The sequence below is a fragment of the Alexandromys fortis genome, unplaced genomic scaffold (genome assembly GCF_014885135.2).
Source record: "Alexandromys fortis isolate MF-2015 unplaced genomic scaffold, M_Fortis_MF-2015_v1.1 scaffold_460, whole genome shotgun sequence".
Taxonomy (NCBI): domain Eukaryota; kingdom Metazoa; phylum Chordata; class Mammalia; order Rodentia; family Cricetidae; genus Alexandromys; species Alexandromys fortis.
The window spans coordinates 56,576-79,926 of NW_026068327.1; the positions used below are offsets into that span (position 1 = coordinate 56,576).

At 54.7% G+C, this 23,351-nt stretch overlaps 3 protein-coding genes across 29 annotated transcripts in view; all 3 read right to left on the reverse strand.

The window, feature by feature from the left end:
* Positions 1 to 7,535, reverse strand: part of Tnxb (tenascin XB) — a 58,853-nt gene extending 51,318 nt beyond the window's left edge. For 13 of the 26 annotated variants that reach the window (XM_050132777.1, XM_050132786.1, XM_050132788.1 and 10 more), the window contains exon 1: positions 7,355 to 7,533. The gene's annotated coding sequence lies outside the window, so the exon portion shown is untranslated. Of the gene's footprint in view, positions 1 to 7,354 lie in introns of all 26 variants that reach the window. The other 13 variants (XM_050132798.1, XM_050132794.1, XM_050132779.1 and 10 more) reach the window with 3 other exon arrangements.
* Positions 7,536 to 11,879: 4,344 nt separating this feature from the next.
* On the reverse strand, positions 11,880 to 19,840 carry Atf6b (activating transcription factor 6 beta). The gene is made up of 18 exons (XM_050132819.1): positions 19,702 to 19,840; positions 19,286 to 19,365; positions 18,748 to 18,826; positions 18,411 to 18,502; positions 17,769 to 17,913; positions 16,551 to 16,636; positions 16,308 to 16,443; positions 16,094 to 16,225; positions 15,831 to 15,964; positions 15,178 to 15,363; positions 15,003 to 15,094; positions 14,137 to 14,316; positions 13,872 to 13,979; positions 13,704 to 13,785; positions 13,447 to 13,517; positions 13,182 to 13,293; positions 12,966 to 13,050; positions 11,880 to 12,482 (listed from the first exon to the last, which is right to left on the reverse strand). The coding sequence occupies exons 1-18, from the start codon at positions 19,802 to 19,804 to the stop codon at positions 12,262 to 12,264; spliced, it is 2,124 nt and encodes a 707-aa protein (XP_049988776.1). The 5' UTR covers positions 19,805 to 19,840; the 3' UTR covers positions 11,880 to 12,261.
* Positions 19,841 to 20,633: 793 nt separating this feature from the next.
* Fkbpl (FKBP prolyl isomerase like) lies at positions 20,634 to 22,154 on the reverse strand. 2 transcript variants are annotated; one of them, XM_050132806.1, is made up of 2 exons: positions 22,007 to 22,154; positions 20,634 to 21,722 (listed from the first exon to the last, which is right to left on the reverse strand). In XM_050132806.1, exon 2 carries the CDS (start codon positions 21,706 to 21,708, stop codon positions 20,659 to 20,661), a length of 1,050 nt encoding a protein of 349 aa, XP_049988763.1. In that variant the 5' UTR covers positions 21,709 to 21,722; positions 22,007 to 22,154; the 3' UTR covers positions 20,634 to 20,658. The 2 variants fall into 2 exon arrangements, with proteins under 2 accessions (XP_049988763.1, XP_049988762.1); XM_050132805.1 differs by having other exon boundaries at positions 20,634 to 21,784; positions 22,007 to 22,152.
* Positions 22,155 to 23,351: the final 1,197 nt, after the last annotated feature.

The following is a 23,351-nucleotide window of genomic DNA, read 5'->3' on the forward strand; positions in this document are numbered from 1 at the left end:
TGGCAGGCAGCTCTTTACCCACTAAGTCATCTCTCCAGCCAGCCTACTAATTTGTTTGTTACATTTTGTTTTTTTGAGACAGCGTTTCTCTATGTAACAGTCCTGGCTGTTCTGGAACTCGCTCTGTAGACCAGGCTGGCCTCAAACTCACAGAGATCCACCTGCCTCTGCCTCCAGAGTGCTGGGATTAAAGGTGTGTACCACCATGCCCGCTCATCTTTTAATTTTTTTATTCTTCGCTCATACATTACATTCCGATGGTAGCTCCCCTGCCCCCACTCCTCCCAGTTCCCTCCTCACCACCTCCCCTCTGCCCCAGAGCCATCCCTCCTCCATTGTCCTTCAGAAAAGAACAGGTCTCCTAGGGATATCATCAGCTGAACACAACATAACAAGTTGCAATATGACTAAACCCTCATATCAAGGCTGGACAAGGCAACCCAGTAGAAGGAAAAAAAAGTCTCAAAAGTATTGCCTCTTAATTTTTTTTAATGAGCTCAAATATCTCCAATTTAATATCTTCCTCAGAACTGCCAAATATCAAGATTTACAAAAATGCCAGGGCACACAGGTGGAGTAGGACTCTGGAAAAGACCCATGTGTATGTGGTCATTGATGAATAACTAAGATTATTATAAGTGGCAATTAAAAAAGAGAAAGGGTGGGGCTGGAGAGATGGGTGGGGCTGGAGAGGTGGGTGGGGCTTAAGAGCACTTATCACTCTTCCAAAGTACCTGGGCTGGGTTCAGTTCCAAGCACCCACGTGGTGGCTCATAACCCTCTCTAACTCCAGTTCTAGGGGGTCTGATGCCCTCTTCTGGCCTCTATAGGCACTGCACACAACTGGTTCACAGACAAGCAGGTAAAACACTAGTACATATGAAGATAAATAATAACTAAATCAAAAAAATAAATAATGTTGCATCAGTTAAAGAACCATACAGGAAAACAGGAAGAATTGGTCCCCACCTTATATCCAAATATAGAAAATGCTGTGGCCAGGGATCACAGTCCTAAATACAAGAGGGAAAGCAAAGGTTCCCATAGCAACATAGAAGAAAACATGGGAAGAGACCTTTATGATTGGAGTAAGTGAAAATTGCTTAAGTGAGGCACACAAAACCTAACCACAGAAAAACGAACACAGTGGGCCTTGTTGGAAGTGATAACTTCACTCCCTGACTTGTGTCCTCTGTGCTGAGAATGGAGCATGCTGGGCAGAGGCTCCACCACGGACTTGTGTGTCTCGCTCAAGAATTGAAAACATCTGGTCATCAAATGACATCAGTAAGAAAATAAGACAATTCACAGACTGGGAGAAGCAAGTGAGGCAAACATGAAGGCGAGAGCAAGCGAGAGAGAGAGAGAGAGAGAGAGAGAGAGAGAGAGAGAGAGAGAGAGAAGGCGCTACAGCGCATGCCTGTAAGTGCAGCGCTGAGGAGATGGGGCAATGTGGAACTCTGGCCTCCACATGTGTATTCACGCACACAAACATACACACGTGTATACCATTTAAGAGTGTGTGCTACTCTTGCAGAAAATCTGAATTAAGTTCCCAGCATCTGTGTTGGGCAGCTCACAACTGCCTGTAACTCCAGCTCTAGGGGTCAGATGTTCTCTTCTGAACTCTGGGCAACTGCATTCATGTGCACACAACACACACACAACTGAAAACTAAATCTGAAATTTTAACTACAAACAAATAAACCTGGGTCCTCTGCAAGAGCAGTCATTGTAACCAGGTGGTGGTGGGGCACGCCTTTAACCCAAGCACTCAGGTGGATCTCTGTGAGTTTGAATTCATCCTGGTCTACAGAGCAAATTCTAGTACAGGCTCCAGCCTGGTCTACAGAGCAAAATTGCTAGAACTCTAGGATAGGCTCCAAAGCTACAGAGGGAAACCCTGTCTCAAAAAAACATAACAAGCAAAAAAAAAAAAAAAAAAAACCATTGTTTCTAACCACTGAGTGTTTTTTGGTTTTGTTCTGTTTCTTTGCCTAAACTGTTGTCATTTTGATAAAGGATCCCAGATGTCTGATTCTCCTGCCTCAGTCTCTCAAATTTTGGGATGACAGGCACACACCACCACACACCACTGGCTGTTAACAGCTTTGTTTACATTAACTGAAAAGCAACTCAGCTGGATAAATGACAGGAGAGGGAGAGACAGAACAGCATATTATGCTACACATGACATGAATGAATTTCATGCATGTGCCAAGCAGACGCAGAAAGACAATGGCCTAAGTGCTATTATTTATGGGAGGCCTATGAACAGGCGGAGCTAAACTGTGCTCTTAGGAGACAGGAAGTGATTACACTTGGGGCTACTACAGACTGGAGGAGGCACGGGGCGATTCCTGGGACGTCCTGTACCTTCATCTGCACTGGGCTAAACAGATGTATGTACAGCTCACTGAACTCTACACGTAGGATCTGTGTGTCAGTGTCTGAGAATTATACCCTGTGATTAAAAACAAATCCTTGCCCCACATCGCAGGCCTCCAGCCACCACACTTAACTACTTTTTCCAGCCCCATTTCCCTATTCCGCACACACGCCTCAATCCACTCCAACTGGCTTCCCCACCGTAGTCACTATCTCTAACCAACACCCCCTGTGGTCTCCCACCAAATCTAAGGGATGTCTGTCTTCATCTTCCTCAACGGCTCTCAAAATCAATGATAAAGCCGGGGCAGTGGTGGCGCATACCTTTAATCCCAGCACTTGAGAGGCAGAGGCAGGCGGATCTCTGTGAGTTAGGGGCCAGCCTGGTCTACAAGAGCTAGTTCCAGGACAGGTTCCAAAGCTACAGAGAAACCCTGTCTCGAAAAACAACAACAACAACAAAAATCAATTTAAGTTAGCCGTGTCTCCCATTTTGAAGCAGTCTGTGATGTCCAATATTCCACCCATGGCTCCTTCCACAGTGGGGAGCCGGGAATTGAACTCAGGTCATCTGGCTTGGCAGCAGGCACCTTGACCCACAGAGTCACCTTCACCGTACACCCCCCACTGTTCTTCTTACGTACTTTAGTCTCCCTGCTCCTCACTAAACCTCTGTATCCACAGTCGCCCCTCTGTGGAGCAGGCTTGCTCCTCAATCCAGGCTTCAGGTCTCCAGCCCACGTCACCCAGAGAGGCTGAGGCCCCATCATGATATCCATGCAGTTCTTGCTGATACTGTTTATGATGGTTTGTGAGCTTGTATAGGAAGGACTCTCAAGCTCGAGATGACAGAGGGTGCTACCATTTCTCTCTTTGTTTTACTGGCTGCTCTGTCTTGCATTCAGCACAGCCAGTGTGCTCAGTAAACATTTATTGACTTTAATAATGACAGTAAAATTCAGTGTAAGCCCAGGACGAGCTCTAAGGCTGGAGTGAAGAACAGGACCAAGGTCAGGGCTAGGACCACGGACAGTGTCTGGGCCTGGAAGTCTGGTAGCAACAGTAGCTGTGCTGAAGAGTCAACGACCAGGAGGAGAGGACTGGATGGCACAAGCATTTGGAAAACAGGCAGAACATACACTGTGCAATAAAACTGAACATATACAGAGCTGCTGAGCCCACAGTGACTCCCAGGAACACAACAACATGGCAGAACCTGACAGGGCAGCCCCGAGGGGAACCACCAAAAACAACAACACAGCAGAACCAGACACAGCAGCCCCGAGGGGAACCACCAAATACAACAACATGGCAAAACCAGAGACAACAGCCCCAAGGGGAACCACCAAAGCATCTATCAGCTCTTATTGAATTAACTGTGGCTTATTCACACTGTGGAATAAAAATTCATGAGGACTTAAAGGCCAGCCTGCTCTACAAGAACTAGTTCCTGGACAGCTAGGACTGTTACACAGAGAAACCCTGTCTTGAAAAATAAAAACAAAACAAAAACAAAGACAAACAAACAAAGAAAAACCAAAACAAAGTGGGATCCTATGGATGGCTCCTAATGGAACAAGGCCAGAGAAGAAAGGTGCTGGGAATCTCTAAGGAAGTCTGAGTGGGTGCAGTCGGCCACACCTGAGACCCCAGCACTTGGGAGGCGGAGGCAGGTGGTTCTCTGTGAGCTGCAGACGGAAGTGGGTAGGAGAAAGTCTCATTTTTCACATTTTACTACAACTGTCCATTTCGCGTGGACCTGACACGTCACAGTCGCAATGGAGGCCTGCCCCTGGAAGGACAACTTCTGGGAGGCCCTTCTCCCCATTCACCACAGGGGCTCCAGGAACTGGGCTCACATCATCGGGTCTGGCAGCAGAGCCTTTGCCTGCGGAGCATCTTGCTGGCCCTTGAAGATGTTTGTGTACTCATCCACCTACATTTTTATTAGTTTTATTGTGATAGGATCAAACCCAGAGTTTTGCATTTCTAGGCAAATGTTCCGCCTCTGAGCACTTCCTGTGGAAACGGAAAAACCCAAACTGAGGGGGTAGGGTTTGGATCAGGAGGGGGTAGGGTTTGGATCAGGAGGGGGTAGGGTTTAGACTCAGGAGGGGGTAGTGTTTGGATCAGGAGGGGGTAGGGTTTAGACTCAGGGTTCCTCATTTCTTCATCCGGGTCTTTATCTGGATGTGGCTGTGGGCTCCCTACAAGTGGAGAGACAATTTGAGAAGAAAGAATGAGGCAGGGAGCAGGACGAGGCAGGGTGGGTTCCAACTGCTGAGAAAGTTGAGCGATGCTGGCAGGTGCCCAGCGTCTAGAGCAGAGAGGCCAGGAGAGCAGGGCAGCCTGAGCACTGGGAATGTTGACCGGCCAGGAAGGAAGGGCTGTAACACCTCTCTCCCAACAGACACATTTCCTAGCTTCAGGGCCACCAGACACAACGCTCCCTGACTGGTACTGAGAGACAGAAAGGGGCTGCTCCGTTGGTGGGGTGCCCACCTAGCACAGCTCTAAGTTTGATCCCCCAAATCACATATACCAGGTGTGGCGGCCCATGTCTGAAATCTCAGTACTTGGGAGGTCGAGGCAGGACCAACAGGCCAGGGCCAGCCTCCACTACATAGAAACTTTAAGAATAGCCTAGGTTCTGTAATACCCCATCTCAAGGAGTAAAATAAAATAAAGAGACAGGAGAGCCAGGAAGAGGTTCTTTCCATGGGAAGTGCCTGGTCCTGGCAGAAGGCCATGAGGCAGGGCTGCCCTTCCTTGACAGCAAAGCCCTTAGTGGGAGGGGGTTCTGGCCTGCCTGTCACTCTGTGCCGAGACAGAAAATCACTCCTGCGCCAACTGTGGGGTGCATGTGCGCGCGCACACACACACAAATACACGGCATAGGCAAATACAACCCCTGCATTTGTCTGCAGACACAGATACGCGTGCACCTGTACATGAACCCTCATATCAACACAAATAAGGCAGCATTTTTTCCCCGATGTGTGAGCCCCTCAGGGTTGCTGCATACCTGGCCCCTGGGGGATGCCTAAGAAAGTGGATTACACTGGCGGAGAGGGCAGCTGAGTCGGACAACTGAGCTGTAGTGGGAACAGCACAAGCGGCTGCTCTGTAAGTGGGGGGCGGAGGGTATATACTTCCCACTTGCTTCCTCGCATCCCTGGGCCCTCTAGTTGACCAGTCTCTTCATGAAACTGGATCCTACTTCACACTCACATAGGTGATGGGGCGGGGGGGAGAGGGTCTCTGCAGCAGGAGAACATACAGAAACCCCACTGGCTTCTGCAGAAAGGCTGCTGAGGTTGGTCTAGAAGAGAGGTGTGACCCTCAGAGACCATGCCCCACGGTCCCTTTCCCAGACCCTCCCCTCCCCTCTCCTGTCACCATGTGAGCTCTCCTGTTTCCCATCCCAACGCTTGGAAAATTCTGACCCTTCTCTTGGCACTGGGCAAGCAGAGATTTGGGTGTTTCTTGTGTCTTCCTCTTTGACTCTCTGAAATATGTTGGGGGGCTGGCCGCACCCTCTCTGCATCCTACTATACTTGGAGGACTGGCAGGGTGGGGGCGTCTTCCCAAACTGTGACTCAGTACCCTTGGTATTCAGTGTGTGGCCAACTTTGACACTTTATTCACTGGGGACCATTGGTCCTCCTGGGTGGGAGAGGGACAGACTTCCATGAGGGCTGATCCAGGGATGGGGTCTGGTTCCACTCCAATGTCACATCAACTCCCCCTGCCAGCCCCACTCCCAGCGAAGTCCAACAGGGAGAGGTGAAAACAGGGAGTCTCAGATACTGGGCTGAGACAGGTTGAAAAGGGGGTGCCAGTAAGAAGAGCTGGGGATCCAGGTACCTCTTGTTTTGGGAGGAAGCAGATGGGCCATGGGAAAATTAAGAGAAAGGATTTCCAGACCCCCAGTGGAAAAGGTCAGGGGGAAAGTGAGAGACAGGAAGATGGGTTCTGGTTCTTGCACCAATGGCCAGGGCTTGAATGGAAGAAAGTGTGACTAATGGAGGTGCTGGGTCTCCAGGGGTTGGAGGTAGCCAGGGACAGCAGGAGGGAGGGGCTGAGATCCGGGAAGCAGGGGCAGGGCCGCAACAGCTGCTGTTTCCTAGTTGCTTCCCAGTAGTTCCCCTCAGTTCCACTTCCAGTTGTTTCTAAGCCATTAAATTCTTTCCAGGCGAGATAAGAGGCCCCGCCCGCCCCACCCGAGGCCTGTCACGTGTATTGGGGAGTGGGTGGGAAGACTCAGGCACACAGAAGCAGGGAGCCTGGAAGGGGGACCGAATGAAGACACAGCCCTGTGCCCTGTGGGGACATCACTCAGCCGCTGCAGGCTCGCTGAACCGTGAGTCATGGGTGCAGAGAACTCGCCAAGAACAAGTTACTGGATCGTCTCTGCAAGCTCTGAGCCCTTCCCATGCCCACGAGTCTTCTCTGTCCCATTTCAGCACTTCCGAAAGCCCTGCACCTCCCCAGACCTTGTTCTCAGCCCCTGTTACTCCGCACGCGATTACTTGAAAAATCCCCATTCTGCACAGCTTCCTCTGCCCCATCCCGACACCAGGCTCAGCAACTCCAGCTCTAGCATTCAAAACCTACAGTGCTTTCTTTCCTCCCAGTGTGCAGCTGGACAGCTCAGCCCAGCCTGGTCCTCCTTGCAGCCCCTGCCTCCTGATCAACTGTACCCTCCTGACTCCGGGAGTCCCACAGTTCCCAGGCCCTCTCAGGTATCGGCATCCCCTCCAAACCTTGGTGCATGCAACACACACCGCATTCTGCCTTAGTCTCCTGAACACCCCTCCAGAGTCTGCCTGCATTTTCTCTGAGCTGAGCAGAAAGCCCCTGTCCTGGCAGGCACTCCTGCAACTCTTGCGACTGTGGAGCAGCTCAGAGGGAAACCCTTCACTGCTCACCACTCCTCTGGTCTTCCCAGAGCTCTGTTACTTACCTGGAGAGCGTGGTGGCTTGTGGTGGCTGCTACACCTCTGAACCTGCTCAGTCCCGACCCCAATAAAGGAAGTGTCTCAGGCAGGGTAAGCAGCCCTCAGCAGCCCTGGACTCTTGGGGGGACCCTTCCCTTGTCCCTTGCAGCAGAGCCAGTACCAGGACTGTGGATCTCACAGCCGTGACAGAAAAGCAGGGAGCCCGCAATGAGCAGGGGGAGGAGAAGGGGAGGGCCAGCATGAGGTCAGGGAGGGGAGCGGAGATAGGGCAGGTCTTCCTACCCCTCCGGCCCCTCCCACCAGCCCCCTCCCTGTCCAGGACCAGAGTCATCTCCCCTGTACCCTCACCTCAACCTCTCTGTCCCTTATTTTACCCCCATGCCCTTTCCTACTTCACTTTTAACCTTCTCCCCACGGCAGTTTCTGAGCAACCTGGCATTCTACCTGGCATTCTCCGTTATTCTCTCCCCACCTTTGGCCCCTTCCTTTAGCCCATTTCCCCTCTCTGCCAGCACCATTCCTCACGGTCTCCATCCCTACCGCCAAGCCCCCTAACCCTCCTTCTTAGCTGCTGCTATGAGCTGGATCTCACCCCATTTGTTGCTCAGCACCTCTTTATTTATCCCTAAACTCCCCTTTGGTTGTGCTGTGCAGGGAGCAAAGGTGGGGATGAGAGGCAACTGCACACACTCAAGCTTGAACCTCTCCAATGTAAGATCATTTCTGGGGCTCCTTGTCCCATTCTTGGGGCTCCTGACTGCACCCCTCCCTCACTCCTTCCTGTAACCCCTCCTCCCCTCTCCTGCTTCCTCCACTGACTTGGACTTGAGCAGCCCTTTGCTGCCCATTCTGCCCAGCCCCTCTCTGATTCCCAGCTCGGCATCTCTGCCCTGTTTTCACTGCCCCAACTCAGCAAATTCCTAGAGGATAGCAAGTGAGACTTGGGCACTGGCTGGGGCAAAGGCTTGGCTGAACGCCAGGACATCCAAGGACTACTTGGGAAAGTAGTAGTTGGGTGTGTGGAGATTAGGAAGGAACGGTAGGTCGAGAGGTTGGTATGGGGCAAGCAAGCAGCCAGAGCCGGCAACTGACAGGTGGTGTTTAGCCAAAGGCTGCCCCAACAAGGTGCTGATGGAGATTTTCCCCAGGAGTATCAAAGGGAACCCCCCCCCTCGCCCCAGGTTCTATGCTGAGGACACAGCTGTCTCTACTCCACTGCAACTTTATCATTAAGGCTCACACACATCTCAGCCAGGTCAGGTGATGGCGAGGGGACTTGAAGGGGTCCACATGCGTCTGGTGTCGCATGCCGGCTGTGGCACAAGTGTCTGCATCACAAGTCACACCTCCAGTCACAGGTATGCCTGAGAGGAAGCAGGTTGGCACAGCACGAGCCTGTGGCCACTGCCACCAGCCCCATGTGGCCGAGAGCATCAGTACACGAGCTCCCTCACGGGTGGACCCGTGTGTCCCTGGGCCGGGGCGTGTGTGTTTTTCTACTGGCTTTGATGGGAAGATGAAGTCAGTCTGTGGGATAAGAGCTGGGCTTAGCTTCCTTCCTCTGCCTTGGCCAGAGTCCCCCAGAGCCATGAGTAGGTGATGGTCCTCAGGTCTCCCAGGGAAGTGGGGGGCAGCAGATGAAAAGATGAGGGGTCTTCAAATTGTGTTATGGGGAGAACAGGTGGCAGCTGAGCTCTTAATAGCACTGAATTTGAGTTAAGCACAAGCAAAGGCCCATCTAGTCTTCCCTAGGTCCTGTTCCACACCTCTATTATTTGGGAAGTAGGGTCCCCATAAGTACAGTTGACCATGTAGGTGGCCAGGGGCCAGGAGGCGATGGCTTGGGGGCTGGATGCTGGCGTCTTGGCACAGGAAGGCAGGGCTCCAGTTTATGAGCTTCCAGGAAATGGACTGGAGGCAGATACAGCTGCAGGTTTGAAATCGTGGTTGTCTAGGACCACTTCCTCCTGGATCCCAGGCCCCTGGGGAAGTCTGTTGTTTCGCAGTTAGGAGTGAAGGTCAACTCTGAACCCCGGGGACTGGGGGAGAGAGCCAGGGAAGCCAAGAGCCAGAGCGGGAATGGCTCCAATAAGGTGTCCTGCGGGGCCCGCAAGGTCATGGTGCTGTCTAGAACAAGCGCGTGTTAGCTGTTCCCAGGATCCTGAGTCCAGGGGTCGTTGGCTCTGAGCCACATGTCCTTGAATGACCCTCAAAGTCCGAAGTCAGAGAAGAGGAGAGAGAGAACAAGAAGACAAGGGCAAGTGAGGGCGACTGAGGGCAGAGCCTGAAGGCAAAGAGAGGCCAGAGGTGACCCGAGGAAGTGTCCCAGAGAGGCAAGGGCAGGAAACAACCTGGCTTCTGTACACAGCAGCTAAGCACAGGGCGGGCTCGGGGGTGCTGATCAGCTCTGCTAGGAATGGAGTCAGAGACCACCCTCTCCCTCAAGGTTCTGAGAAGGAATGGTGAAGAACTCGGACTTTTGAAAGGTCTTCTTCTGCCCTCTTACCATGCAGACTCAGTGAGAAGAAACTGCCTGGGATGGGGGTGGTCACCACGCACGGTGGGGAGCTCAGTGGTACAGGGCGAGGATAGGCAACCCGGGAAGAGAAGAGCTCCAGAGGTTGGGAGAAGTACAAAGCCAGGGAGCAAGGGTCTGGAGACACGGGTGTGGAGAGACGGGAGGGAGGACATTGCTATCTCGTGACAAAAGAAAGTCACACGATTGTTTTGCTCTCTGCTCTGGAGCGGGTGGGCGCCTGTATTTACCAGAGGGACTGAGGTCGCTGTGGCAACCACACATCTGGGCCCCGGGATCCAGATGTGCTGTATCCAGAAGCCATAGCAGAATGATGAGGCAAACACTAGGCTCCCCAGTCCTGGCCCCCGCAGCCTGGAGTGAAGAGCAGAGAGGAAGGAGAGCAAGGAGAAAAGAAGTGCCAGGATGGGGACGGGACAAGGAGTGCTGACCGCCTAGGGGAGGACACAGAAGGGGGCAGCTGGACAGGGCCAACAGTGGTGATGTGAAGACCATGGGGCAAGACAAGGAGGCAGAGGAACTGAGGAAAACGAGGTGGGCTAAGGAGTCAAGCAGAACACTTGAGTGGGGCAGAGGAGGAAGGCAGGCACAGGAGAAAGAGATGGCAGGGGCGGGATGACAGCCGGGGATGAAGACTGCGAAGGACCGACCAGCAAAGAGCAGAACAGGAAGCGGTGAGCCTTCGACATCAAAGTCCTGCTTAGGTCCAGAGCGACAGCGGTGAAGTGGCATTGGAGAGCCCAGGTGGGCAGAAGGAAGGAAGCTCACGCTGGCCTGCAGGGCAGCAGCTACGTCCGTTCCCACCTGCTGTCCTGCAGCCCAGTCTCCCACTCTCCTGGGTCTCCCAGGACGAGCCTGAGGGCCCCAGTCTCCCACCACTCGCGAGGTCTCGGGTGGAACACTCCAGGCTTGGAGCAACTTCCCACCCAGGAGCAAGCAGCAGACCCAGGACTGAGGCAGTGCCCACCCCAGCACAAGTGCCAGGTTCCGCAGCACCCCCTTGAAAAGCAGAGAGGCGGGTCACAGCTCACAGAGGGCCATCAGCTAATTCAAAGCCCACGAAGGGGCCCAGGACCAGGTCATCTGTTTCCCTTACAGCCTGGATAAGGTGCTCAAGGGATCCTGGAACAGGAAGTGGCTGTGGACCAGGGTTGCCCTCTGGAGGGAGGAAAGGCTGAGTTCCTGGGCGCCCTAGTTCCAGGTTTCCATAGTTCCCTGGTCTGTTTTCACTCCAAACACAGTAGGGGTGGGTAAAAGGAGCGGGGAGAGCCTGGCTAGACACGTGAGGCTCTTCCTCCCTCCTTCAGGGCTAGGCTTATAGCCAGACAGCCCCTGTCCAGTCATCTGGGCCTGGAGCCCAGGTCCAGCTCACACCCTCCAGCTGACCCAGGCCACTCCTGTAGGGTCAGGCCAAGGCGCTGCTGGGTGGGAGCAACTGCAGGGGACCCGGCAGCCAGGCAGACTGGCCCCCTCATCCGATCCCTTCCTTCCACTCAGAGCACACAGCCTTTCCACCTACCCATTCCTGTCTTCTCCATCTGGACCCTCCCTCAGGTCTGTCTCCCTCAGTTCAGGGCCAAGAGGATGTCCCATGACATGCCCCCTTCTCCCTACCAGGCCCCTCCACTGTGATCCCGCCTTCCTGGGCTCCAGGCCCTCTGGCCCCCACGCCTGTTGTTTGTGTGGACAGCTCATCCTGGAAAGCAGGGGGGACCTGTGGTAGAACAAGGACTGGAGCTGCTGTGTGCCCCGAAGGGCGTGGGGCCCCCTGTCTTTCCTGTTTACTCAGACACATTCCGGTGATCTGTATATCGGCTGCCACGCCAACACCACAGACATCATTGCTAGACACAGACATACCCTAGGAGTTGCGGGGTGGGGCAGGGGATGACATGAGGTCTGATTCCACCCCACTCCGCCACCAGTGACCTCTGTAGTGCATGATTCTTTGATGCTGGTCCTACAGGAGTCGCACGCTGGGAAGGCAGTCACCATTCCTTAACTCCCTCTGAGTTTTATTTAATAATAATAAAAAAAGATACACACACACACGCAAACCGACTCCCACCACCCAAGAACATCCCTTGTCCCACCTGGGGACCAAAGTCCCATGTCTACTCCTGAAATGGAAAACGAAAGAACAAAGAGGCTATGGTAGCTACCCAGCCCTAAACTGAACCTTAGGCAGTGCCCTCAGGGAAAGAGGGGGACTGGGGGTTTGCAGGAACGAGAGGAGCCCTATATTCTGAAAAGAGGTGAGGAGAGGTGAACCACCCGTCCTCCTCCCATTAAGTGCTTACTCCCCACACCCTGCCCTCCCTTACCAACTGCCCCAAGTCCCGGGATCAGGTTCTAAGCCAGTGTGAGCTGCAGAGGTCAGGGGTGGTTGAGGTAGAGGGGCTGGTGGGAGGCCTGACTGGCTGCAGAAGCTGGTAAAGGGCCACCTGTGGTATTGCCTGGGGTTGGGGACGGCTGCTTTCGGAGCGAGGGGGGCACCGTGGAGGTCTTGATGTGAATCACCCTGGTGTCCATGACCTCACACTCGATCTGCATCATCTCCTCATAGTCCCCTGGGGGGCTCCGGCCTGAAACAGTCTCTGTGGAAGGGGAGGCGGCCGGTGGTGGAGGGGGTGAGATGGGGAGGGGGGTTAGGAGGTTATGAAGAAAAGGAAGGGCAGAGAGGCAGGGCCATGGGTGGGGATGGAGTAGGAAAATAAATGACAATGGTAAGTGAGGGTCACACAGGAGACGTCAGAGAGGAAAGATGAGGAAGTGAGCAATGCAGCAGGCTTCCACCCCCTCTGCTAGCCTCCTGTGGGTGCAGCTTTCGGTCTGGCTGAGACGGTCTCATTATGTACCCCAGACTCACCCCATACCCCCGTTCCACTCCTGACACCTCAATGCTAAGATTTCAGGCACACAACTCTGATTTTATTTTCTCCTCGGTTCCTAACCTCTCTCCACCTCTGAGCCTCTGGATGGCCCCTAATCTCACCTTCTCCCTTAGCTCCCCCTGCTGGATCTCTGCAAAAACTTCCTCAGATTTCAGAACCCTCCCCATAGCCAGAGGAAAGAGTTACCATTGGGAGCCATGGCTGGCATCACCAGGGACATCTTGGGCCTGGACGTCTTATTGTGGCTGATGGCTGGGAGCAGCAGGTGGTCCTAGGAGCAGAAGGAGCATGCTGGGTGGCCGAAGAAGACACATGGACAGGTTCCACTAAGATTATGAAGGGGACACACGGCCAGGGTGACAGGCGGACAGACAGGAGGGAGCGGGAGGGAGGGGAGCTCACCCTTCGGAAGGAGACAACATAGAAGGTATCCTCCCGCCGGTCAATTGCATCTAGAAACTCAGGCTGTGAGCGGCCTGGGTGGCGGTAGAGCTGCAGCTGGCCCACAGGGTCCCTAGGCAGGTGAAGACAGACTTAGGAGGCCCGTGGAGAGGAAAGGAACAAAGGCCTTGCTGGGAGGACAGACTCCTGCTGGGGACAATGTTAGTGACATCCCCTGGGGCTCTTTCTAGTGACTTCACTCAGTAAAGGCATAACCAACGCTCACCTCTCAGGAGGTCCTGGAGGTTGGGTGGGGACTGGTTTCACTGGAGGTGACCTCCTCCGTAGCTGAGACTTCTGGAAGGAGAAGTATCTAAAGATTTGAAGAGGGTAAAAGGAGGAGGGAGAGAGACAGGGGCTCCCTGGAAGCTGGTGCCATCTCACACCCACTCCTCCATGGGCCCCACAATGCCCTGAATTCCCTTGGACACTTAGCTCTTGTCTTCATCTCACCTTCCATGACCCAGAACCAAGGGCTCCTACCTGTCTCTCCTGGACCCTCTGAGGTATCTTCCGTCGGCCTCTCTGGTGACGTTGGACCCAGCCACTCAGCTCATCAGCAAGCCTAGGGAGACAGGCCATCACCTCTAAGACAGGCACCATACAGGATAGCAGGGTTATGTGCAGGGCTTCCAAGGGCAGATTGCACACCTCAGGGACTCGGTCCGGTTGAAGTGGCGGCAGTCAGAGGCAAGGAAGAGCTGGTCCAGGTCTCTCAGTAGTAGCTCCTTGGCCCCGCCAGAGAAGGCTGTCAGATTTCTGAAGGAAAGCAGAGGAGGTAGTAGTCAGAGACTGCCTGGCACAGGGCGCCAGCAAGGTGCCCTGGGTGACAGCAATTTTGGCTCTGTGCCATGCGAAGGCAGGTTTTACGGAGACTAGCTCTCATCCCTAACAGAGAGGGCTCTTTGCTTCTCACCTGAAGCTGGGCCTGCCTGCAGGGCTGGGCTGCCGTTCCTCGGGGCCCTCGGCAGTTTCCTGGAGGGGTTCAACACCATTAGCCAGCCCTTGTTCGGAGAACTCCAGCAGGTGTCTCTGGAGGCGAGGTTCCTCCCTGCTCATCCGAGGAGGCATGGGAGCTGGAGGTGGCTCACTGATGCTGTGGGGAGGCAGGCAGACGGTGAAGCATTCTGGCTTCTTGGTGTCTTTAGTAAGAGCCAGGACTCTGCAGTCGGGCTGGCGCAGGTGTCACCGGCCCCACAAGAGTGAGGCCCCGGCTGCGAGACAGGAGCGGGAGGATTGCCTGCCTCACAGGTCCAGGAGAGAGGAAAAGGAGAGCGAGCATTCTAATGCCCAGCACCAAGGAAGCCCGTAAGTCACTAGGGTGGGTGCGTGTTGGGGCAAGGGGAGCCCGTAAGTCTCTGTGGGGGAAGGGGGTTGGAGCAAGGGTTTATGTGTCCATGTACACAGAAGTCAAGATCAACCCTGGCTCCCATCCTCAGTACAATCCACCTTCTCATCTTAGTTTAGAGTCACTGTCTGTCACGGGCCTGGAGCTCACCAAGCACTGGCCCTGCCTGCCTCTGCCTTCCTGTTGCTATGTAAGTGCCCGCTGCCACAGCCAGCTCTTTGCAGAATGTGGGTTCAGGGGGTCAAATAGGCCCTCATGCTCGCATGCTAAGCACTTCATCAACTGAGGCCTCCCTCCGCCACCCCTGGAGCCATCTGCGGGAGAACAGGCAGAGACTGACGGGCACACTGTCAGGGGGAAGGGTGCCCCAAATGTTGCATCAGCGAAGCCCGCGGCCCAGACCCACACTGCTCACAACAGGGCAGCGGCCTCACCTCACGGGTCCAAAGCTGAAGGTGACGAAGAGAAGGAAGACCATGATACAAACAGCTTTCCTGTTCCCAGACCCCAGCTTGAGCTCACTGTTCTGCAGGGCAGACATGGAGGGGGCGGGGTTACCGAGGGCCTGCCGTTCCCACCCTTCTCTCCCCAAGAGCAGCACAGGCTAACCTCCGCCAGCAGGGCCTCCAGTCGCCGCCGGAGGGCAGCATTCTCCCTGCGCAGCTGCTGGTTGTCTGCCAGCACAGCCTGCAGCCTGGCCTCCAGCCCCTGCAGATACTCCTTCTTCTTCCGGCGGGACTGGCATGCCGACTCTCTGTTCTTGATCATTCGCTGCTGCCGCTTCAGCAGCTTTGCCTGGCACCAGCGAGGTCAGAGAGGAGTTAAGAGTCCACACCCCCAATACCAGGGACCCATTGCACAAAGCACAAATGGCTACTCTCCTGCCGTCCTGACCTACAATCTACTGCCACATTCCCCCAGGTCCTCAGATGGGGGACAAGGGAGACTGTAGGACCAGCATCCTTGCCAGGCCTTTGGGTTTTCCTTCTTTCCGATCTTGTTCCGAGCCTGACGTTAACTGGGCTGTAGTTAAGAACAGCTGGCATGCCTTTCCCCCGGGAAACTGCCTATGCCTGGCACCCACAACCAAGTGGGATGCCCGATTTGACTTCAGTCCACCGCCGCCTCCTGCTGTAAAAGCACACCTACAGGTCTCAGCCCTCCATCCCGTGTGGTAACTCCCTCTGCCGCACTGCTGTTTCCATGATAAGACTTCTTTCTTCCTCCCACTCAAGAGCCTCTCCACCCTCCTGAACACTTACATCCACTTCAGGTGGGCAGGAGTTCCCAGGCATAGGAGCTGGAACAATGCTCTTCCTCTCGGAGCGTGGGGCTGCGGGGGCTGGCCCTTCAGGCTGGACGCGAATAGCACCTTGGATGAGGACGACTGGGGACACTGGGAAAGGAAGCAGAGGCAGGTCAGAGTGGAGACAGTGTCCGGTGTTCCACCTCACGCCCAAGCACCACAGGGCCAGGACGTCAGTGGCAGTGAGCTCCCTGCCAGCCCCTTCTCCGTCTTCCACACCTGAGGGCTGCTGGACGAGGGGCTGCAGAAGGACAGCAGTGCTGGGAGGCCCAGCTCTGGGGGGCACCTGAACTGTGGTTAGCATCACAGGTTTGGGCTGCAGTGGAGGCTTCCGATTGGCTGGAGCTTTCCCTGTAGGAAGATGAGAGGAAGGAGGGAATTACAGCTCTATAAAGCCTCTCACCAGGGACCCCGGGTCAGGAGCTCTCATTACCTGAGGAACTATCAGGGGATGGACCCATGCTGATCTGCACAGCTCCAAGCGAAGGGGCGGGGACATCCCACAGGAGGCACCCGGGAGGGGACGGGGACTCTGTCTTCACTTCCAGAACCTCCTCTCCTATAAAAGCCTATGCAGGGCAGTCCAGAGACATTAGCTGGGAGTGGGGGTCAAGAGGAAGCATCTCACACCTCTGGAGGAGGGCTGGGGCTGCAGGAGAGAGGAGACCGTGTGCACCTGGCTGGGAGAGTCTGCGGAGAGCAGGGAGGCCTCGGAGTTGACAGAAGAAGATGGAGAGGTGGGTTCTACCTTGGTCTGGATATCTGTGGGGGGCAGGAGACACGGGAGCTGGCTATCCGGGGCTGGAGAGACGCTCAGGGGTAGAGAGAATCTGTTGCTCTTGCAGAGAACCATTCCCAGAGTCCACGTGGTGGCTGACAACTGTCAGTGACTGGGGGGGGGTATCTGACGCCCTCTCCTGACCTCTGGGGCACTGCGCACACACGATGCATATGCAGGCAAAATGCTCAGAGACAGAAAATAAGTCTTAAAAAAGAAGAGCTGGCTACCAGATAACTACTGAAGAGGAAAGGACAGGGCCATTCTCCCTTCCCTGGACTCGGGAACGAGCCCAGGCTCTCTGCCTTCGGGGTGTGAACCGGATGTGAACGCTCAGCACCGCTCAGCACCGTGCCCGCCTGCCTGCCGCCACGCTTCCCACCATGCTGACCAGGGACTAAGCCAGCCCCACAGGGAGGCTCGACCGTGGTCTGCACAGCAATGAGACAGTAACTGGAACAGGGTGTGTGCGCTGGGGTGGGTGAGCAGCACACACACGCAAATGCACACTGACGAGCAGGCCACGAGAAAGGAGAAAAGCCAACATGGCGCTGCGCTCCGCGAGGCTGCTGCCTCACTTGTCTCTGAAGTTCTCCTGCCCAGCTTCCCTTCTCGAGGCCGTCATCCGCTCTCCCACTGTATTCCTGTCCCTGTCCACACAGGTGCACACATCCCAACCTGAGAGAGCCAAGTGCCAGTTCTTCTGTTTGATGTGCATAGGTGTTCTGCTTGACGTATGTCTACGAGCCATGTTTGTGACTGGAACTCCTGAAGGCCAGAAGAGGCCTTGGATCCCCTGGGACTGGGGTTACAGACAGTTGTGAGCTGCCATGTGGGTGCTGGGAACTGAACCTGGGTGTCTGGAAGAGCAGCCAGTGCTTTTAAACACTGAGCCATCTCTAGTCCCATTCCCCCCTCCCCAGTGGCAGTTTTTGTTTTGATTTTTTGCTTTTTGGGACAGGGTTTCTCTGTGTAGCCCTGGCTGTCCTGGAATTCACTCTGTAGACCAGGCTGGCCTCAAATTCAGAGATCTGCCCACCTCTGCCTCCTTAGTGCTGGGATTAAAGGTGTGCCCCCCCCACCTGGCCCCCAGTGGCACAGTGACAGGCTGATTACCTGAGGGGTCATCGGAGGTGGAACCCACAGTGATCTGGACTGTTTCAGACGGGGATGCTGGATCATCCCCCAGCAGGCAGAGTGGGGGTGCTAAGGACTCCGTCTTCACATTCAACACCTCCCCTACTCCAGGAACCTTTGAGAGCTAGGGTGGGGCAGGGAGGCAGGAAGACAGAAGGGACGGACATTAGAGAGGCTCTGAGCACCAGCATGAGAGCAAAAGCCTGAGCTCATAAACCACCAGTTATCCGTGCCGTGGCCTCAACAGTCCTGAGATTCTACCAAACCACCAGTTATCCGTGCCGTGGCCTCATCAGCTCTGAGATTCTATCCAGGCTCCTGGCTTTCTGTTCTTCTATTTCCTTCTGGGGAAAGTCAACAAACGCTCCAGACTGCCACTATCACATTACCGTGGACACTGGTAAGAACAGTGTTACCAGCATTCTTTCCCCAGCCCCACTGCCGCCATCCTCTGCATGTTCGATAGGCCCCACCTCCTTCCACGCCACCAGAGTGGACGTTCAGCACACGAGGTGTCATGACTAGCTTCGTGACTCACAGGACACAGATAGAACCTCGGCACCTAGAAATAAAGTGAACGGAGCGGAATTCCTGCCACAAAGAACCACGGGGGACTCTCACCTGGCCGGAGGGCTCCGTGGAAAGACGCGAAGACTCTGAGCTGAGGGAGGAGGACGAGCAGGGAGAGGACGGCTCAGACTTCACCTGAAGATCTGAAAGGCAAAGAGTTGGGAGACAACCAGGAAGGACCGGGAATACAGCTCACGTCAGATGCCCGGCTCGTATGCACAAACCAACACTGCGAAAATAAGTAACCTGAGCAGGGTGGAGGGTGGGAGGGTGAGGACGGACAGCATGCACACTGGGGATGGGAGAGCGGAGTGCAGACACCTGTGAAGACTGCACACAACGACATGGGAATTACGCTTTCCGGGATGCAGCGGGAAGGGTCTCTTACCTGGGAAGATAGGTAGAGGGTCCCAGGGGGGCTCAGGGGGGCTGACATCCATCCCCACATCCAGAGAGCTGCTGTCGAACTAAGCGATGGGGCACAGTCGAAGGCGGGAAAGTGAGAAAGTGTGAAACCAAAAGAGGAACAACACACCTTGCAAAATAAGGAGCCCATTGTGTTACTCCCCCCACCCCGCATTTTGCAAAAATGCTTGTATTCCTCTCTCTTTCTATTTCTCCTAACAATATCTAACAAAGCTGTAAAGACGCTTACAGCTGCTGATCTTTTATCTCTCCCCGAGAAAAGGACCTTAGAAGTCCAGAAGGGGCTGCTCTCAAAAATGCCGACTTAGAGCGGGCTGGCTAATCCGCGTGCACCTCTGAAAAAAGGCTTGCTCCAGTTGGACAATGTTGAAACTGGACTTTCTCCTCGCAATGTTCGGGTCTAACAAAAGCAGGGTGAGCTCTGGCTTGGAGATGACTCCGAGTTTGGGGTGCCCCTCCCACCACCAAGGGTTACAGGAGAATCGACGAGGTAGCAGTACCGGGACATCCTGCTCCAGGCAGCGGAATAACTGTGTCTGCTCCTCGGCCACTTCATCCAGGCCGCTGTACAAGGTGCTGTCTGCGGAGGAGACCCGCGCGAGGGTCAGCCCCGGCTCCATTCCCCATTGGCTCGGCAGGGCCAGACCCACCGCCCGCCCACTCGCTGAGCCACACACCCCAGGCTCCCAGCCCCTGTCCCCCGACCCCGGGGCAGCCCCGCGCTCCCTCCCGCGGGAGGCCACGGCCATCCCTCCTCCCGCACCCCGGGAAGACAAGAGCCCCGCTGCGCCTGCCGCAGACGCTGGGCTCGGCGTCCATCCAGCCTTCCTCGCCCACCCTCTGCGGCCTTCCTGCGCGCCTCGGGCCCCGCGCCGGCCGCAGCCCGCTCCCTCCCCCCGGGCCTCACTCCGCGCACCCCAGTCCTCCGGGCTCAGCAGGTTGTCGGTGAAGAAGCGCGTAGGGTCGGCGATCTCACTGAGGAGCATCAGCTCCGCCATCTTCCCCCCACCCCCCACCATGAGCCGGCTCTCGGACCCGCCCCTCCCTGGCCTCCGGCCAATCAGTGGGCTCGCTGGAGGAAGCCGGACATCCCGGAAGTCTCACTGACCAGTCAGAGGCTTGGGTTCTGAGCACATGACATGAAGGAGCCGTGACTTGTACACTTGGGCCAATGGGAACGTGGCAGCGTCCAGCCGCGCCTCACTCCAGGCGGAACTGCGCACGCGCCGTAGAGGCCCCAGAGATCAGCCTTGTGGGAAATGTAGTTCTTAGCACTTTAAAGTTCCGACATCTGTACTGGAACTATGGCTCAGCGGTTTTCCTCAGACATCTGCACCCACGTGTTGCCCATAAACTCATGAAAGCACAAGTGCACATAGTGAATGAATCAATCAACAAAGGTCCAGCATCCAGGATTGGCGGTGGGGATGCACGCCTTTAATCCCTGACAGAGGCAGGCGGATTTCTGAGTGCGAAGCCAGACTGGTCTATAAAGTGAGTTCCAGGACAGGCAGGGCTACACAGACAAACCCTGTCTCAAAAAAAGGGGGGTGGGTGCTTTCTGTTCTTGCAAGCACCTGAATTCCATTCCCAGAACCCATACCAGGCTGCTCACAACCATCTGTAACTTCAGCTCCGGGGAATGCAGCTCCCTCTGACCTCTGCAGACACATGAAGGCATACATACACATAATACACAAATCTTCAGAAATGGATAAGCCACCACACCCCCGAGTGGCACACGGACACCGTTGCTAACTCTCCATAGGGGAGAATAGAGTATGAACTGAAACCCCTTTGAGGCCCTTAAAAAATCCCGCAACACAGAACACAATTCACAGACTCCTGTCTCTTTTAAAGTTGAACTTTTTAATCAGCTGAACATCTTGCGCAGACCCCGAGCCAGCCCTGCGTCCTGTTTCTTTCCCTGAATGACCACTCTCCCCAGTTCCTCCTGGGCTGCACGGTTTTGGGGGTCTGCCGCTAGCACTTTCTTGAGATCAGCGGTTGCTTTCTCCAAGTTCCCAAGGGCAGCCTGAGCCACCCCTCTTCGGTATAAGGCTTTCAAATGGCCCGGCTCCCGCTCCAGCACTCGGTCACAGCTCTGGGCCGCCAACTGGGGCTGCCCTAACAGCAACTGACAGGCAGCCAGGTTGGAATAAAGGATCGTTTGTTCTGGGGGTCCGGGTGGGGGTAAGGTCAGCAGCAGTCGGAGAGCCCGACCATAGCATCGGGCAGCCCCTTGAGGGTTTCCAGCTCGAAACAGTTCTGTACCCCTTGCGTGCTCTTCCTTGGCCAGGGCCTTCTTCTCCACAGCATCCAACTCCCAGGAATCCCGACCCTTAGTGAAGGAATCCAGTATGAGCTTGACAAGGGGTGCTGAGCATCCAGGAAGACGAATCTCCGCTTCCTCACCTTGACACATGGACTCCAGGCATTTTTCTGTGAGTTCCCCCCAAGTCTTTTCCCTCCATCGCCCAATGCCTATGGTTAGTTCTGTCCAGCCTTCTGGCATCCCAGACCCAAAAGGAAACCCCAAAGCCAACACGCGGCACTGGGAGCCTAATTTGGGTTTGTCTAAGCCATGGCCACGGACTATGATCTTCTTTACAAAACTCCCATCAGGGCAGTACCAGAGATCAGAAGCCTGAAGACGATCTGCCATTGCATTGGTGGAGACGTGACATTTATCAGCGTCGCCTTCAAATCCAGCCACTGGATTTTCAATCTTTGGAGGGTTCTCCACAGTTCGACTGGCAGGATCGGGTTTCACTCCCAGATCCAGGGTTTCAGGGGTGGGGTCCGGGGACTGCTGCCTAAACGGGGTGGCTGCACCTAGGTTTCGCTGGGCGTTCTCTTCCCGCTGCTGCGGTTGAGCACAGGTGTCCTTCTCTTTCATTGGGCTGACAGGTGACGTCTCCATTTGACCCCCGATCCCTTCAACAGGAGATAAAGGAACAGTTTTGACTGGAAAGTGATGAATCAAGTGTAGTCCATACCTGGAAAACAAAAACAAACAATGCAAACTCCGGGATTCCTAGTTAGGACTCCTCGTCATTCTTCTGAGACCGGGGCACCTAATCCTAAAAGTTCTTTCTTTTCTTTTTTTCCTTTCCAAAGCTAGAGTCCACCCAGATCCAGTTTACAGCCATAAACCCTGTAACTCCCCACGGTTCGGGTAGCCGTCCCAACTGCCGGCACTCGACTGAATCAAAAACTACCTAAGAGGACAAAAAGCCTGGTCGGCGGCCTAAGTCACATCTCCTTCCCTGCGTGGTCCAGAGGCCTGGGGGGGGGGGGGGGGGGGGGGGACGAGCCTGCGAGCAGCTGAGCCAGAAAAACTGCCGTGGAGGCCACGAGACTGAAAGCTAAGCGCCAGCATGACGACCAATCGGGAGGACGGAGAGGCTTCTTAGCCCGCCCACTGAGTGACGTCATTTCCCAGCAACCGTGAAGCTCCGTGCCTTAGCAACCGGGCTAGACCTAAGCAATAGAATTAGGTCAGATCGAACCGAACCAGACAAAGATCTGGCTGACTGGTTTAATGTAAAAAAAGGACCAAGACTTTTTGGACTTGGACTGAAGAAGACGAAGTCGGGGTAGAGAGTTTTGGCAAGCATGCGCAAAGGGCCTGAGTACGAGACTCACTAATTGTTTAAAGGCCGAGAATTTAGCGGCTTCAGAACCAGCCGTGTTATGCCTAAATTCAGAGACCTTAGCTGAAATTAACTCCTGTCCATTTTGGCTCCTCCTTGACTTTTGCCTCACATCCATCATTGTCTTTCAACCGACCCCCTTGATCTAGCATCTTAGTGTTTTTTCAGACTCGAAAGTGCATGCCCATCACTTGGGAAAGACGTCCAATTGCAGACCTGGATTTTCCAAGTCTGAGATGCAGCCTGTGATCCTTAGCTCCTGCTTCCAGCCCACAAAACGCACCGCCGACGGTATAATCCCTTGGTGACCTCATTCTGAACCAGCTCAGTTTGGCCTATATTGTGCCTGTGTAGCTGGTATAGCACGCTCCAGGGAGTGGAGCGGTGGAGAACCGGTCTGCTCCCAAAGGAAGGTGACTCAGGCTTGCTTGGCGAACTGCCTGCGCAAGCTGGGCCAGCACCATTCTCAGGGAAGGAGAATCCCCAAGCACCTCACTTCAGCGCATGTTCTTGGTGTCCCTGGCCTGGAGCTCACTATGTAGGGGAGGATGCTGGGACTACAGGCATGTGTGCCACTGTGGACCGCACCCAGAGCTTCGTTGATGATGAAGGAGAAAACAAATACGGACAAGCTTTAACACTGACTAGAATATAAACCAGTCGGTAGTGGCACACTCCTCTAATCCCAGCACTCGGGAGGCAGAGGCAGGCAGATCTCTGTAATTTTGAGGCCAGCCTGGTCTACAGAGCGAATTGTAGGACAGGCTCCCCGCTTCAGAGAAATCCTGTCTCGAAAAACAAAACAAAACAGACAAAAAAGGAATATAAAGAGAATAGTTGTATTAATAAAATTTAATAAAAAATTTAAACTTAGAGGCTCTGACCCAATTCTTTTTTTTTTTTTTTTTTT